We start from the raw sequence: 14881 nt of genomic DNA, 5'->3' as shown, positions 1-14881 counted from the left end.
AAAAATTAATATTTTGTCGCTCTTTCTCTCTTTCTACGCTTAAGAATAATATTTTATCACTTGTTCAATTGGAAATATTTATCCTTTTTATTCCACGGAGGCAAGTCAAACGAAAAGTCTCGGAATATAATAGAGTAAAACGAATTTGTTTTGGGAAAAAAATAACGAAAATAATAAAAATAGATAAATATAAGATACCTCATCTTTCATGTTGCTCCAATTATAATTAATTATAGAAGCAGAAAAATAAATGGTCTAAGATACTGAATAACTAAAAAGGCCTCAGATATAACAATCAAAGGTACACTGGAAATAGAGTGAACCCATTATCATAAACACAAGAAAAACCATCATAATTATCCTAATAATGCCAAGCTACCTAGTGGCCTGGGAGATAATTAAGGAATAAAATATAGTTTAAAACCCTAAAGCCTAAAAAAAAATTAAATCAGAAAGAGTTTGATCAGGAAATTAATATTGCAGGATGATCACAAGAAGGCCGAGCAGAATAGCCATAAAATCTGATCCCAGAACCACTGATGAAGATGAAACCTCAGGCTCAGAAGCAGAACTACTAGGGGAAGATGAAGGAGAAGATGAAGGTGAAGAAGAAGAAGGCGAGGGGCCCACTGGAGGCTGTGGAGGAGCAGCGGGAGAAATGGACGGTGGAGATGCAGGAGGGAGGGGGTGTGGGGACATGACATCGACGATCAACTTCTGGCCGTTGATGCAGTGGTCATGAACGCCACTGATGAAGTAGAAAGGCCCAGCTCTGTCCAGATTGATTATACTCTTGCCATTGTCAAACGCAGTGATGGGGTCGCTCGCATCACAGTGATAATAATCCCATTTTTCCACTGTTAGTACTGAGTCGTTCTGGTACTCAAATTCTGCACTCACAACCAGAACCCACAACATTAATTAAGAACAACTTTAATGCCGGTAAAACAACACAGACGTTAGTGTCACGTGGTTATATATGATGTGTCTTGTCATGTCGAAGGAAAGCAGAAATAGAAATAGAAGAACACAGACACTGTCACATGATAGATTATATGAAGCGGCATGTGTCAAAGAAATGGTTGGTTTTACAGGACTCTCTCTCTCTCTCTCTCTCTAATCTCTCAGGCTGAGCCTTCGAAATCTCAACTTTTTCCATTGATTTCTTCTGACGAGAAATGTGAAGCAGATTCTGCCAACGCGCACGACTATATATATAAGACGACACGACATGCAACAAGTGACAAATGCTAAGTAACAGGTCGCTCATCAGTGTTACGGTGTTGCATCTGAAAAGATTAAACAAAACCTGAGAGCAGCAAAAAATTATGTGGGACGTACGAGAGGTGAGAAGTGAAGAAGAGAGAGAAGAACTGACCAAGAGAGTCACCGATTTGGAATCGGTTTGTTTCAGCCCAGTGGATATAAAAGGCAGAGTTATGAGGGTCAGGTTGGTGCCAACCCAAGTCATCACCAACCTTGAATTGCCTCGAAGCTTCGGTGAGTGATGGAGAAGCAGTGATGAAGGTGGCAGCCATGAAAATGAGCACAACAAGAGAAGCCATATCTCTGTTTGAGTCCTCTCTTTTCCACTAATAGATGGTAGAGATACGAGTATGAGTGTATACATAAATGCACAGACACATTATGTATATATAAGGACGTGGAAGGTATTTGCAGAGAATAGTGAGGCACGATGCAAAACCTGTTCAACGTTGAACGTGCAGGAGGGTGTGGCCATTACTGGGCATCGTGGGGGTTAAATTTTCTTTTATGCCAAGAGCAAATTTTTGTTCCTTTTTTTTGGGGAAAATAATCATATGTTCACTGATTGTTAATTATTCTTGGTCCAAAAAAATTTTTTAAAAGGAAAATTGTATGCAACTATTCGTATATTACTTTAGTTTATATTGTTTTTCAGTATCATCGAGCTACGCTTTCGGACTTGGTAGTTTTTTTCTAAAATATATCAGATATTTTCAAAGCCATATAACTGTCTCAACTTCCTGCATGTCTCTTAAAAAAAGGTTCTGATTTTTAATTTTCTAATACATGTTTAATTTAAGCACATAACATTAAGGCGCCCAATACCATGAAGTATAAACTAGTACAAACACTCCACAAATTGATACCTGAACATTTTTACTGTTTTTTTTTTTAATACTTGCACAAATGAGAAAGTGGCGAGAAGATTTATGAACACCGTATTATTCACATAACATAAATAATACTCCCTTCGGTTCTTACCCATTTTGTAGAATTGTAATACAAATTATACTATAAAATATGTCTTATATCAAAAACTGGAGGAGTATATTTTATTGTATGGAGAAACTCATCATCTAATTGGTTATTAAAACCACCTGAGAAAATGTGACTCCTCAAATGAATGAATATCAATCCTCAATAATCGATTGTAATTTGAACAGGGTGCTATTGTTGCATGGGGCACAATAAACTGAACAAGATCAATCTTCGATTCCAGAAAAGAATCTCTCCATCCCGTTTAAAATGGCCAAGAAACCTCAAACAAAGCCTGATTTGTAACATTTATCTCTATGACCATAAATAATATACATAAACTCAAAAAGTAGGTATTCTATAGCAGCTCACACTAAGTATTGCTTGTGATCAGCTTTTGAACCCTACCACTTTGCAAGCAAAAGCAGAACGGGAAAAAAAGGAACTTCACCGCTTTGTATGGCAGTCATTTGGTTCTAGCTCAAAATGTCCAGTCCCCAAAGAAGGTGTCAGTAGGACGGCCAAAAAGAAACACCAAAAGCTAATTTCTAAGAGCACTGGTTGATCGCCGGCTGCAAGTTCCTCATGGTATGACAAACTTAAGAACCATTGAGCATCTTAGTGATTGATTTACTTAGACTGAGTGCCTTCTTCATTCGCGGCTCCTCACTGCGGCTTCCTTTTGATTCTTCAATACCTCTTGAGATTGTTGGAGCTTGGAAGCCCGAATGTCAAGTATGCTAGGAGGCATTGGTTTTATGGAGCCATGCATTTCTACTAGGTGAAAGAACTCTTGTTTTGTTATGCTTTTTTTCTCAACAAGTTTACTCACTACGGCATCCATTAGAGTTCTATTTCGCTCCAAGATCTGTTAGGAAAACAAGGGGATCACTTTGACTCGTGAATAGAAAACGTTCTTTGATCCATTTTTTTCCATTCTAACATACCTCTTTTGCTTGTTCATAGCATGAGTTGACGATCCGCATGGCTTCCAGATCAATTTCCTGGTAATTGAATTATATAAGAGAATCAGTTCGTTGGCCAACATATATCATTACAAAAAAGTTTGAGGCAACAGAATTCGCTTGTTTTTTCCCCCCTGTTGACCTATTTTTCTCTTTGCTCATCTGAGACCAAAACTGGAACTAACAACCACAACGCAAGAATCTTGCGAAATTGAAACAGAGAATGCATACATTAATTCGATCTGCAACCCAGAAGTTGGATATCCCATGATACTTCTCAGAAAGCCCACCAAGAACAAAAGTCCTTGCCGCAGACCTAGCATTGTCTGCTGTTTCAGCCCATATCGTGCTCAACTGAAATATTACCAAGCATGTTAACTAGTTGTACAGCCAAATCAAATTCACATCTATAACGAGATGGAAAAACTAGGACTCCAGAGGACAAAGAGGCAAAAGTAAATATATGCATGTCAGAAGAAAAACTCCAATTCCGGATAAACTATTAAAAGATGAAGCGTAAAGTACTCTCCTGTCCCAACAAAGCAAAGTCTAAAATACACAATCCTCTCCTTTATTATGAAATATACACAAATCTGTGAGTGATAATGACCAAAACACCCTCAGGAATAATACAAATTAAAGCATTCCATTAAAAACAAAACTTGTTATAATACATTTGTAAAACTTTTATTTTAACGTATTTATCATTACCTGCTATTAATCCACAATCCAAGTCAAGATATACAAAATCATATAAATTCAGAGGTTGAAAGTTTTATAACAGATAAAATATTATTCTTTAATCTGTGAGCTCTCATATCATAAATTAGTTGAAAGAAAGTAAGCCTAACTTTACCTGACCATTCCCATACCAAATTTCATCAGCTGCCCGTGGTGCTAATTGAACAGTGATATGATCAAGGAGAGATTGTCGGCTGCATATATATCATTACAAGAGACGCAACGATACCAATAAGGAGTTTTGCAAGGCAATCTTAACGAGCATTAATTTGACAAAAAATAAATTATAAACATAGCCCTGCAACATTACCATTGACCTTTCCCAGTAACAAAGAGACAGATGTTTTATTTGGAAAGCATCAGCTAAAGCAAAATATAATCATAACAAAAGGGAGCTAAGGGTACAAGAGAAAATCCATACGTAAGCATTCCTTCCCTAAATTTGACTGAATCCATCTTCATTCGAACATAACCCAGCTCCCTACCAGCCCTAGGAGCAATTGTGACCTACATGAAGCCAAAAAAATGATGAGACGCACAATGTTTACCAGGAGTATAAACATGGGGAATGGTAGAAAATAAAGAACTAATCATTTACGTGTGACAGAGGCCATGACAATTCAGGTTCCAAAAACATAAAAGAAACAAACACCAAACTACCAGGTTAAGTTCTGCAGAATCACAACAACGGATATCTAGTGTAAATTGTGGAAACATACAGATACCACCATAAAGACGACCTTAAGTTCTTGTATGCCAGTCTTTAGATGCAGGTCAGGTTCATTATGAGAACAAAGCTGTCAGCATTTTGGACTATGCATTCTTTATTGCATCGCATTTATGTGGCAACAATAGCAATTTCAGGTCTTGTCCAACAGTGGTACATCTATCGTCTATCATTCAATAGTAAATGACATGGCACAAAGACGGTACCCCAGATGCGGAATGAAGAAGCGCGGAAGATTTGTTCTTGCCTCCAAAATTTGTTATTTACCATAATAGATGATTCGTTATTCTAACATCTGATGTGCATAAAAATAATCAGCTGACAGAATGATGCATATGATTACCATCATGGATTCTGAATTCACAGACGATATTATTCTCTAAAACTATTTAGAAGTAAGCATTTATAAGTTCCTCTGCAAGTGATGTAGAATACAATTTTAGTCAAATTCCCCATTTTAGGTATGAGAATATGCATAACCAAAATAATGCAATAAACAGTGTAATGATCATACAAATTCAATATTTTTAAGATCGGGGAAGTTCACAGCCACAACAGCCATGGCAGCTTCATTTATAGCTATTTGTTTCCAAGCCTCAAAGCTTCTCTCCTTTCTATCAAGCATCCCCCTTTCTTCCATTTGTGCAGCTTGTAACAAGTCATCAGTTGTAATCTGAAAAAGTATCAAGTAGAAAAGTCTCCATGTCAGCATAACTTAGAAATCTCTTGTTTATTCCTTGACCTCTTTCCCCCACTTTCTGAGTACGCATGTAATTTTTATGCCTCCAAAGTAAGTGGCTTCTTTGGGAGGAGAAATAGAAACTTCTGTCATCCGCTACCTTTCATAAAGGCAAAGACAAAGGAAAAAGCTAAGACAAACCCACCTCAGTCCTTCCATCTCGCATCATATTGATGGCAGCAACCTCAACTATGTTTGCTAACTCGGCACCAACCATTCCATCAGTCATACCAGCAACAGCCATGTAGTCTACATCTTCAGCCATTGGCTTTTTACGGGCATGGACCTATTGCCGCACAAAAAATAGAACAATTGCAAACTTCCATTAAACACATATTTACAATTGCTAGTTCTGAAATTAGAAGCAAAACAACTGCCTTACAAAGTTCTAAGGTTTAACTGAATCTTTAATGCAAACATAATATGGAATACATATTGGAGCTGCTACCTTTAGAATTTCTACGCGACCAATGAGTCCAGGCTTGGGGATAAATATTTTCCGATCAAAACGCCCAGGTCTTACTAGTGCTGGATCCAGAATGTCAGGTCGGTTTGTGGAAGCAATGGTAATCACTTCTCCTCTTCCTTCAAACCCATCTAAGCAGACTAGTAGCTGAAGCATTCAATAGGTAATAAACATCAACCAATAAACACACACACACACACACAAAAATCATAGCTCCAGTTGGGAACTTCAGTTGTGCCATGATGAACCTGATTAAGAGTAGCATCACGTTCCTGTCCACCTGAACCCTTTATCAGGCCACGCTCCCTTCCTACTGCATCCAGCTCATCAATGAAAACAACAGATGGAGCCTGAGAATTAGAAAGAAAAGGAGGTCAGTTAGATTAAGAATGAGGCAAGTTAGCACAAAAGCAAAAAGCAAAATAATGGGTTCAAGCAAAGATGATAATTGCAACCAAAAAGACATCAGAGGAAATTAGATGAAAACCAAACAAACAAACAAACAACATACTTGAATCAAATACGGAAAATTGTAAAGCAACATAAAAATTGAAAACATCTTGTACCATATCCCTGGCCTCTTCATAAAGCGCTCGGACACGAGAAGCCCCAACACCAACATATATTTCCACAAACTGCGAAGCAGATATAGAGAAGAAATTAACCCCTGCCTCTCCAGCCACTGCTTTTGCTAGCAAAGTCTTTCCAACCCCAGGAGGGCCACATAGAAGTATGCCACCTGATTGAAAGACCAGGTTAACCCTTAGTAAGTCCAGTGCAAAGCACTGCAAAGATGTATATGTTAATATAACCCTGGCTTTTGAAGTCAGCTGAAGGGTTTGAAACCTGATATCTATCTATGTTTTCCCTCAAAATTTGCTTAGAAAAGAGTAAGTTCGGCATTAAAAAAAAAATCCCTCAATAATGTTAACAAAAGGAGGGAAGCAGATTGCCACAAGAAATAGATTGTCAACGAAAGCGGCAAGACAAAGAGCCTAGACTAGCTTGCTTTAATTTTAATCAATTAATTTTTCAGGGGCAGTTCAGATGATGCTATTGAATGCTTAGCAAGGGTCAGGGGAATGTGACCTGGTATTTTCACTCCTCTCCTCCGGTACATTTCTCCATGAGTAAAAAACTTCACAATCTCTTCAAGTTCAAGGCGTATTTTACCCAGCCCAGCAACATCTGTGAACTTTACATCCACGCCTCTCTCCAAATACTGAGGAAGTTTTTTATTTTGTGCTCTTCGAACCCGAGCCCCTGATTTCATAAACTGCTTTGCCATTTTCAAATAAGCATTCTCCTCCTCTTTCCCTGGCTCACCCTCATCATCATCATCACCCTCAAGGCCGTCCATTTCCCTCTCTAAGGCCCTCATTTTCTTCCTCTCTTCAGCCTCTGCTTTCTCAATCTTCAGCCTATCTTCATAATCTTTCTTCTGCTTTCTATAACTAAGCACCACAGTCCTATAAAATATGATGAAGAAAAACAGTCCAAGAGCACTAGTCACATTTTGGTCCCTCGCCAAATCATACCAAAAACCTGCTGTTCGGACGTATTTTGTCCTTGCCACACGTAATGACTCCTCATATTTCCTCTTCCTTATTTCTCTCTTTCTCCTTCTCTCTTCCTCTTTCTTCTGCATCTTTATACTCTTCTCCATCATTTCTCTCTCCTCCCTTACCTTCTTTAGCTCGTCTTTCTTCTCTCTCTGCAATTCCATCCTAACTCGTCTTAGCTCTGCGGCTTTCTTTGATTCCTTCTTCGGTTTAACATCAAGAAGCGAAGACAAAAAAGACTCGACCTTAGGAGGCAAGGGAAGTTTCAAAATTGGGGGAGGTAAATCCGGCCTCTTCAGAGGCGGTGTATATGCATTCACACACAAAGAATCAATCTTCAACTCATCCCACGACTCCCAAAACTTCTTGTGACTCTCGAAGGATGGTAAAACTGTTCTTAAAACTCTAGAATCATCCAAAACTACTAAAATTGGCACTGCCCGCTGCCTCAAATTCACAGCACTGGTCTTAATTATGTGCTTGAGCTTACCTTCCTTCTTCAATTCCAATACTTCAGTGTACGGAATGCGATCAGAGACCAGAGGAAGACCTTGAGTCCAAGATTGAAGCTCCTCCGGCGACATCGCTTCGACCTTTTTGGCAGAAGGCTTTTTGGGTGCTCGTTTCTTTTCCTTGACAGTAGTGGCGGCAGCGGCGAGAGCTGAAGGTTGAGATAAGGAAGCAGAGATAACAGTAAGAGTGACTGAAAGCTTGAGGAAATCGAAATGAGTGTTCCGCCTTTTCTCCTTGGCTTCATTCTCAAGTCCCGGCGTTTGAAGTTGCGAGGAAATCGATCGAAAAGAGGGGATTTTGGGTAGCCTCGGCAGGGTTTTGTGTTTTGGGTGCAGGGAGTGCAGGAAGGAAGATGACAAAGGAGAATGTTGAAGAAGGCAATGGCAAGCCATGGAGTATCCTGAGTCAAAATGGGAAAATTCTAAATTCTGTTATTATAATAAAGGGAATTACTGAAGCCATTGATGGCCGGGGTTACATGCCGAATACGAAAGCAAAAGCTTCGCCATTGAGCGCGCTCTGAAGCTGATGAGCTCCCAAAGCTTCAAGCGACAGAATTGATCCTGGGTATGCTTCCCCAACCGGCCAAAAGCAAAATCCAGCCTCGCCGGCACTCTTATTCTTAAACGACAATCATTTTGTTGATAAATGGCGACGTCATTTTGCTGAACGACATGATATGAGAAATAAACACTGCTACGTCCGAAGCTTAATAGTTTGGCTTTTAATTTGATCATAAATATAAATATAAGATCTTAATCCATTTTATCTCTTATATTTATTTATTTTTTTAAAATAATTTTTATAGTAATTGCATATGTTAAAAGAACAATCAAATAGTGATTTTAACTAATACATAATCACTAAGGGTATTTTAGAGAAGACAACACCTAATTATTACAAATAACTAACTTAATAAACTTTCTTAATCTATTTAAAATAGTCGATTACTCTTATATTTTTTTATATATTAAACATCAAAGATAATAGTATAACTCGAAAGAAACTTGAATGGATTTCTTGTGATGCAACAACGGGCAAGGAATAAGGCCTTGAATTTGCTTGGGAATTCTGTTTGTTTTGGATTTGAATAAAATATCTAAATACCAAATTTTTAAATGAAAAAAATCAAATGAAAACCAATACTCTTTAGTTTTTAATGTAAAACCCATTTAACTAATTTAGTTAGATTAAGAAAGATAGGTAAGTTAGTTAATTGTAAGAAATATAACATGTTTTTCCTAAAACATCGTAATTATCTTTTTTAATATTTTTTCTCTCCTATTTGATTATAGTTGAAGAAATATTCATGTGAATAATTTAGAAAAAATTAATAAATATGAAAAATATGTCTTATATTTACGATCAAAATTAATTTAACAATTAGATCGTATATTAAGGACTAGATAGGTTTTTTTTTTTTTGGTAATAAGTATCTAACTCTGTTGTTCCCATAATTTTTCCCAATCCAATCATCACTTCTTTTTTGGTCATAATTCTGTATTTGATTTCATAACATGTTCATTACATTTTGTCAAGGGCAAACATCCAACTCAGTACTCACTCATATATAAAGAGGCGGAAACACCACCTACCTTGGTTAAAAATGCCCATATGTCTCCAGCCAAAAAATAAGTGAAACAAAAATGTTGAAGTGTTCAAAGAAAGAGATTTATAGGAAAAATAAGGATGTCATTCTTGTGATATTCATTTCATAGAATCTAGTACTTTCTAATATTAATATTAAAAGGTCACCACAATTATCCCGCAGAACTGTAGTTATTAACTTCCTATATCACTCAAGAAAGCACGCAGTAATACGTAATATGTCCTCCGTTTCAATGAGGAGTTCAAAGTAACACAATGGATGGATTGGACATTACATATGATTAGTAACTTTTCCCGATTTGACACGAGTTGGATCATCTTAAAAACACCTTCAGGCGCCCATGTATTATGTATACTACACTCTGTCTGCAGATTTATCACCTAATTGGAAGTGGAAAATTCTGCAGAAACAGTTCTGCAGAACCAAAACCAACCTATAGGAGTCACAAACAATGCTACTGACCATAAGGTGGGGCTGAAAAAGGGAAGTGATGGCTGATGATTTTTATAGAAAACATATATATTCAGATGATATGTTACATAAAGTATGTGTAAATATGAGGTAATTTCTAGTGGTTAGAGAGCCATATTACATCCACGATAGCAGAAGCAGCCAGCAGCAAACAGCCTACGAAAGTGAAGGCTATGGAGATGCCTACGTGATCACAGAACTTATGCAGGGGCTTACAAAAACTTGGCAGAGCTGGATGTCTAATTCCATTGTGATTCAGATTGGTCCCTCCAGAGGCAGCAGACCCAGCACTTATCAGTGCATAGGCAAATGCCTGAAAATTATGAGCACAGTCGAACACATACTGAGAAGCAGTTAAGAGCAAAGGAAGTCCAACTAGGACAGAACTAAGTTGAACCAACAATTCAGTGTCCAATATCTTTATCAAGTAAATGACCAAAAAAATCTTAGTAATTAAGGACGAGCTAGTTGAACCTTTGCCCAATTACTAAGGAGAAAAAAGAATTAAACAAGAGGGAAATACAGCAAATGTGATCCCACTTTCTGCATCGCTTTTTGCCCCATGTTCCTATCCTCATATAAAAAAGAACCTTACAATTGTGTAACTATACCTGATCCCCAGCGAATATAAGCCATGCGAAATTTCTTGAGGGAATCACAGGAGATTTCTTAAGCAACCGTGATGTGCCAATAAGTAGCTGCAGCAAGGAGTGAGCCGAAACGGCAGCAGAAACACCAACAAGATATCTGTGCAACAGAAAATTAATGAACGTGCTTCAAAACATTTTAACCGCGCTTCTGAACTGTGCACATCACGGTCCGTCCTCAACTATTCAGACGCACAAACAATACACCCACACACGTCAATCAAGAAGATTTCCTCTTATTCGAATCGATATATTGATATATGCAATAAAATTTATAACAATATATTATTTATAAATCATGTCACCATTTTTAATTAAAAAAGTATGACTAATATTATAATAATGTCAATATAAGTTTTTTAGGTTGAAATGTTAGCAAACACCCTTAATGAGTCAAAATCATGCGTCATTAAATTTCTGAGTTGCATGTAAAAGGGAGTTTAGATCCTCCAAAATATGAATTCTGTAAGTTGCCTTTAAAATGAGAAGGAGTGATGCCAAAAGGTGAAAATTTATATCAATGTTACTTTAATTTTTATACACACTCTCCTCTTGTCAAAAAGGAAAAAAAAATCTCATCTTAAAATATTTTAAGCTTCACATCTTGGAAAAAAATATAAATTTAGAACTAAAAGTCAAAAAAATTCGATGGTATTTTACATACTTCAGTACCATATATATTAGTCTAAACCAATGCCTATGGCATTAGCCATTCTTTAACATAGGACTGATACGAGGTCAGGAGCTTAATCTCATTTTAATCTAATTTCCACTTATCCTTTGTACTTGGGGGGGGGGGGGGAACCGCCTAAACTAAGGCTAGCTAACAATAGCCAGGCCGGCTACAACCCTTTGTTACAATATATTACAAGAATTATAGAAAAGGCTAAAGTCTTTGGTTGATTTTAATAACACTAAATGCATTTCCAAAGAAAAGAAAGCACTCCATGCCGTAAAAGATATTATTAAAAAACGTCTTGGTTGCTTCATGGTTGTGTTTCGAAGTAAACGACGAGGGATGTTCAAAATTTTCTTAAACCTTGACCTAAGGATATGAAAGGAGACAAAAAAAAGAAAAAAGGGAAAAGAAAAGTGTTAAAGAAAGAAAAAGAAAAATTCCATCACGGGCCTGTTTCTGTTTATTCAAATGCCATTGACAGTCGAAAGTAGAGGCTAAAGACCATCCCCCCAATTTCGTCGTTACTTCGATGCCCCAAATCCAATGGCAGTTTCGTCAAAACGAGGTTAAGTTCACATTCACATGACACAAAATTACAAATTAGGCCAAGGGCCCACTCTTAACAACAATTTCGCAATTCTCTGATGGATCCGAATCACGCCAGTAAACAGACTATAGAGAAGGAAAATAAAGTTCGAAAGCATGGTTATGAACTCAAATCATGGCACAGTTTGCTTGGAAAGGTAGCAAAGAAATTGCAGTGAACAAAACAGGAAACATGACAAAATAAAAATTACCCTTGATTACAAATTGAATTCAGTGAAAGAACTCCATCTATGAACAAAAGGTTCTAGTTTCTTTCAAGTTCTCGTTAATGAATATTAGCAACTGTAGTTGCTTAAAACAGTCGTAATTTCGATTTTCCATTCGTTCTTTCTTCTACAAAACAGTTTAAAAGAAATGAAGCCATATTTGGGAACCAAATCAATGTTCACTTTCACGGGAACAACTCAAGAAAATAGCGAAGCGCATTAAGTGAAGGAAAAACCACGCGATGACATAAAATCGCGAGCTACCAATAATTGAGGAACTCAGAGAGGATCGGATCCTGGAACACTAAAAGAAGTCGAAGAAGCTTACTCGAAAGACTCAGAGTAGGACCACTTGGAGTAAACCGGAAAGTGAAAGCCATAAATGGAGACAGAGCTAGATTGCTTGGCAGTCACCATGAACGAAAGCGCGATCACTGAACTAACCACGCATAAGAGCCTCAGAATCAAGTGCATCGCATCAGGTTTCCAGCGGATCCCGGCGGAAGGTCCGACGAGTGAGCCGTTCATTGTGCCATTCCCCACCACGACCACCACCTTCTCCTCCTCCGGTGGTTTTTGTCCAGTGACCATCTCTGCGTCGCGGCTTTCTTTGAGCTAGAAAAAGGAGCTTCTTGAATGTGCTCTTCGTGCGGAGAAATATGTGTATAGTTGTGAACGAGCTCTGCGAAAATGGCAACGACTACATATATATAGCTGTATGAATGGAGCTTCGCGGCACAAGAGAGGAAGGGGAAATATTCGTGACCAAATTCCCCCACTTCTCTCCGGTAACCTGCCCCTGCGGTTATTACATTTATCGGAGAGTGGCAGATTTATCATCACCAATGCTTTCTTTTTAAATAACCGGTGAAAGCACCATATTTTAATCACTATAGTATAATTTGTATTACTGACATTTATTCAAAATGTTATCCTCCCCTTCTTTCCTAGTGCTGGTGGCTCCAAAACATTGTTAATTACTCCTTCGGTTCTAAACGTAAGATTCATTTTATAGTATAAATTATACTACAAAAAAAGTTTTATATTTATGACCGGAGAGGTAGTGTATTTCAAAGAAACTATTAATAATATTACATCCGGTCCTTAAAATTTTTACCCTTTTTTCTAGTCTGGTAAAGATTCAGGTAAATCATAAAATATATTGTTGGACTTGTTTTTCTCCGTTATGTTTTTTTCTTCGCTCCACTGGAATGATAAACTAATTCAAATCAAATTTTAACATATACTTTTAAATTTTAAAAAACATAAAAACCAAATATCAAATTCAATTCGACGCTTTGCTGTCGAAGTCATGTGTCCACTGATTGGAGAGGAGCTATCTCCAAATTTTTGCCGAAAAATAAAAAGGTAATATAGAAAGTGAGGTTATTTCCTCCTCGGAAGCAAGGAAGATTGATTGCTCTGGAACCAATCAAACATTTGTTAGTAAGCCAATTGAATTCAAATTATGTTGAAGTTATTAAATGATTAGTACATTTTTTGACCCAAAAAAAATTATTAGTAAATTTTTAAGAGATGCAATGATACAATGTTAAATTATAAATCTATATGTCACCAAAAAAAAAAAGAAATAAATCTATAGAAAACGATCCTGCTTACAGGTTATTAGTAGTGTGATTTTATTGAAATTCTTAAATTTGTTGTCGGATAATGTGACCTTTTGACCAACAGATATTATGATATTTAAAACATAAATCTTTGTATAGCTGGGAATACAGGCCAGCCCGTCACAACTCACGGGTTATGCGGTGTGGGTTGGAGCAGCTCGCATTTTGGCGGGTTGAAAAAACCCCAACCCTAACCCGCCACAGTGAGTTGGCGGGCTGGCTTTTTTATTATTATTAAAATTCTCAATTTTCAAATCTTATTTTTATTTATTTTTAAAAATAATAAATGGTGATCTAAAAATTTAAAAGCAATCACAAGTATAAATGATGTTTAACCACTTTTAAAATAGTCAATATAAATATAAAATAATACATTATAAATATTTTACATGATTAACATTCAACATCAACTTATCAAGTGATAAATTTTATAATTTTTTTCATACAAACGCCATGTTTGATACAAAACACTATCTCTTAATAAATTAGAAGTGCATTTATTTAATTTTTTTAAAAGTTCATTTACCATGTTTTTTTAAAACACTTTTTTTTCCGTAATAAATATTGTCTTATATTTGATTGTAGTTATTAAAGTTTTGCTATAAATATAGTATGCTTATTTTTTTAAAAATATTTTTTGTTTACATATATATATGTATTATGTAACATGAAAATTGAAATGTAAATAAGAAGAAAATTTTCAAATATAATAACATATTATTTATATGAAAAATTAAAAAAAAAAAGTGGAGGGTTAAGCAGACCAACCCGCCAACCTGCAGGCTAACCCATCACAACCCATGGATTATGCGGTGTGGGCTAGAGCAACCCGCATCTTGACGGGCTGGCAAAATGCCAACCCTAACCCACTCTTTTATGGCGGGTTGGCAGACTGACCCACAAGCCCTAATCCATATTCCCGACTCTAAATGTTTGGTAGTATCACTTAAAAGTGGTCGGTCACGTTTGATAAAATTTTGCCAAAAATAAAAACAATGTAATATGAGACTTTATTTTAAAATGATATCTGTACTAAACATCGCCCTGTATATGTGACATACCTTGAAGCATGACATCAAAG

General features: G+C 36.7%; 3 protein-coding genes across 3 annotated transcripts; all 3 read right to left on the bottom strand.

Annotated features, from left to right (window-relative positions):
• Positions 1–471: 471 nt before the first annotated feature.
• On the bottom strand, positions 472–1565 carry LOC114751518 (early nodulin-like protein 1). Its single transcript, XM_028940183.1, has 2 exons — positions 1342–1565; positions 472–895 (listed from the first exon to the last, which is right to left on the bottom strand). The coding sequence occupies exons 1-2, from the start codon at positions 1563–1565 to the stop codon at positions 472–474; spliced, it is 648 nt and encodes a 215-aa protein (XP_028796016.1).
• Positions 1566–2414: 849 nt separating this feature from the next.
• On the bottom strand, positions 2415–8524 carry LOC114751516 (probable inactive ATP-dependent zinc metalloprotease FTSHI 2, chloroplastic). Its single transcript, XM_028940181.1, has 11 exons — positions 6969–8524; positions 6446–6618; positions 6128–6229; positions 5862–6026; positions 5559–5699; positions 5189–5347; positions 4369–4454; positions 4063–4141; positions 3438–3560; positions 3189–3245; positions 2415–3109 (listed from the first exon to the last, which is right to left on the bottom strand). Exons 1-11 carry the CDS (start codon positions 8344–8346, stop codon positions 2894–2896), a joined length of 2679 nt encoding a protein of 892 aa, XP_028796014.1. The 5' UTR covers positions 8347–8524; the 3' UTR covers positions 2415–2893.
• Positions 8525–9879: 1355 nt separating this feature from the next.
• On the bottom strand, positions 9880–12991 carry LOC114751517 (CASP-like protein 3A1). Its single transcript, XM_028940182.1, has 3 exons — positions 12501–12991; positions 10646–10781; positions 9880–10347 (listed from the first exon to the last, which is right to left on the bottom strand). The coding sequence occupies exons 1-3, from the start codon at positions 12761–12763 to the stop codon at positions 10132–10134; spliced, it is 615 nt and encodes a 204-aa protein (XP_028796015.1). The 5' UTR covers positions 12764–12991; the 3' UTR covers positions 9880–10131.
• Between the last annotated feature and the right edge of the window lie 1890 nt (positions 12992–14881).

This window comes from Neltuma alba, unplaced genomic scaffold (assembly GCF_004799145.2).
Source record: "Neltuma alba isolate B1F8T4 unplaced genomic scaffold, ASM479914v2 tig00006960_pilon, whole genome shotgun sequence".
Taxonomy (NCBI): Eukaryota; Viridiplantae; Streptophyta; class Magnoliopsida; order Fabales; family Fabaceae; genus Neltuma; species Neltuma alba.
The sequence above is the reverse complement of the archived record's forward strand: the minus strand, read 5'-3'. Positions and strand labels throughout refer to the sequence as shown.

Coding starts and splice junctions, on each gene's coding strand:
- LOC114751518 (XM_028940183.1), bottom strand. CDS start 1,565: ATGGCTTCTCTTGTTGTGCTCATTTTCATGGCTGCCACCTTCATCACT. Junction 896..1,341: donor TTCTTCACTTCTCACCTCTC/GTACGTCCCACA, acceptor TCTGGTTGTGAG/TGCAGAATTTGAGTACCAGA.
- LOC114751516 (XM_028940181.1), bottom strand. CDS start 8,346: ATGGCTTGCCATTGCCTTCTTCAACATTCTCCTTTGTCATCTTCCTTC. Junction 5,348..5,558: donor TGCGAGATGGAAGGACTGAG/GTGGGTTTGTCT, acceptor ATACTTTTTCAG/ATTACAACTGATGACTTGTT. Junction 3,110..3,188: donor GCTATGAACAAGCAAAAGAG/GTATGTTAGAAT, acceptor TTTTCCTAACAG/ATCTTGGAGCGAAATAGAAC.
- LOC114751517 (XM_028940182.1), bottom strand. CDS start 12,763: ATGGTCACTGGACAAAAACCACCGGAGGAGGAGAAGGTGGTGGTCGTG. Junction 10,782..12,500: donor TCCTACTCTGAGTCTTTCGA/GTAAGCTTCTTC, acceptor TCTGTTGCACAG/ATATCTTGTTGGTGTTTCTG. Junction 10,348..10,645: donor TTATATTCGCTGGGGATCAG/GTATAGTTACAC, acceptor CATAATTTTCAG/GCATTTGCCTATGCACTGAT.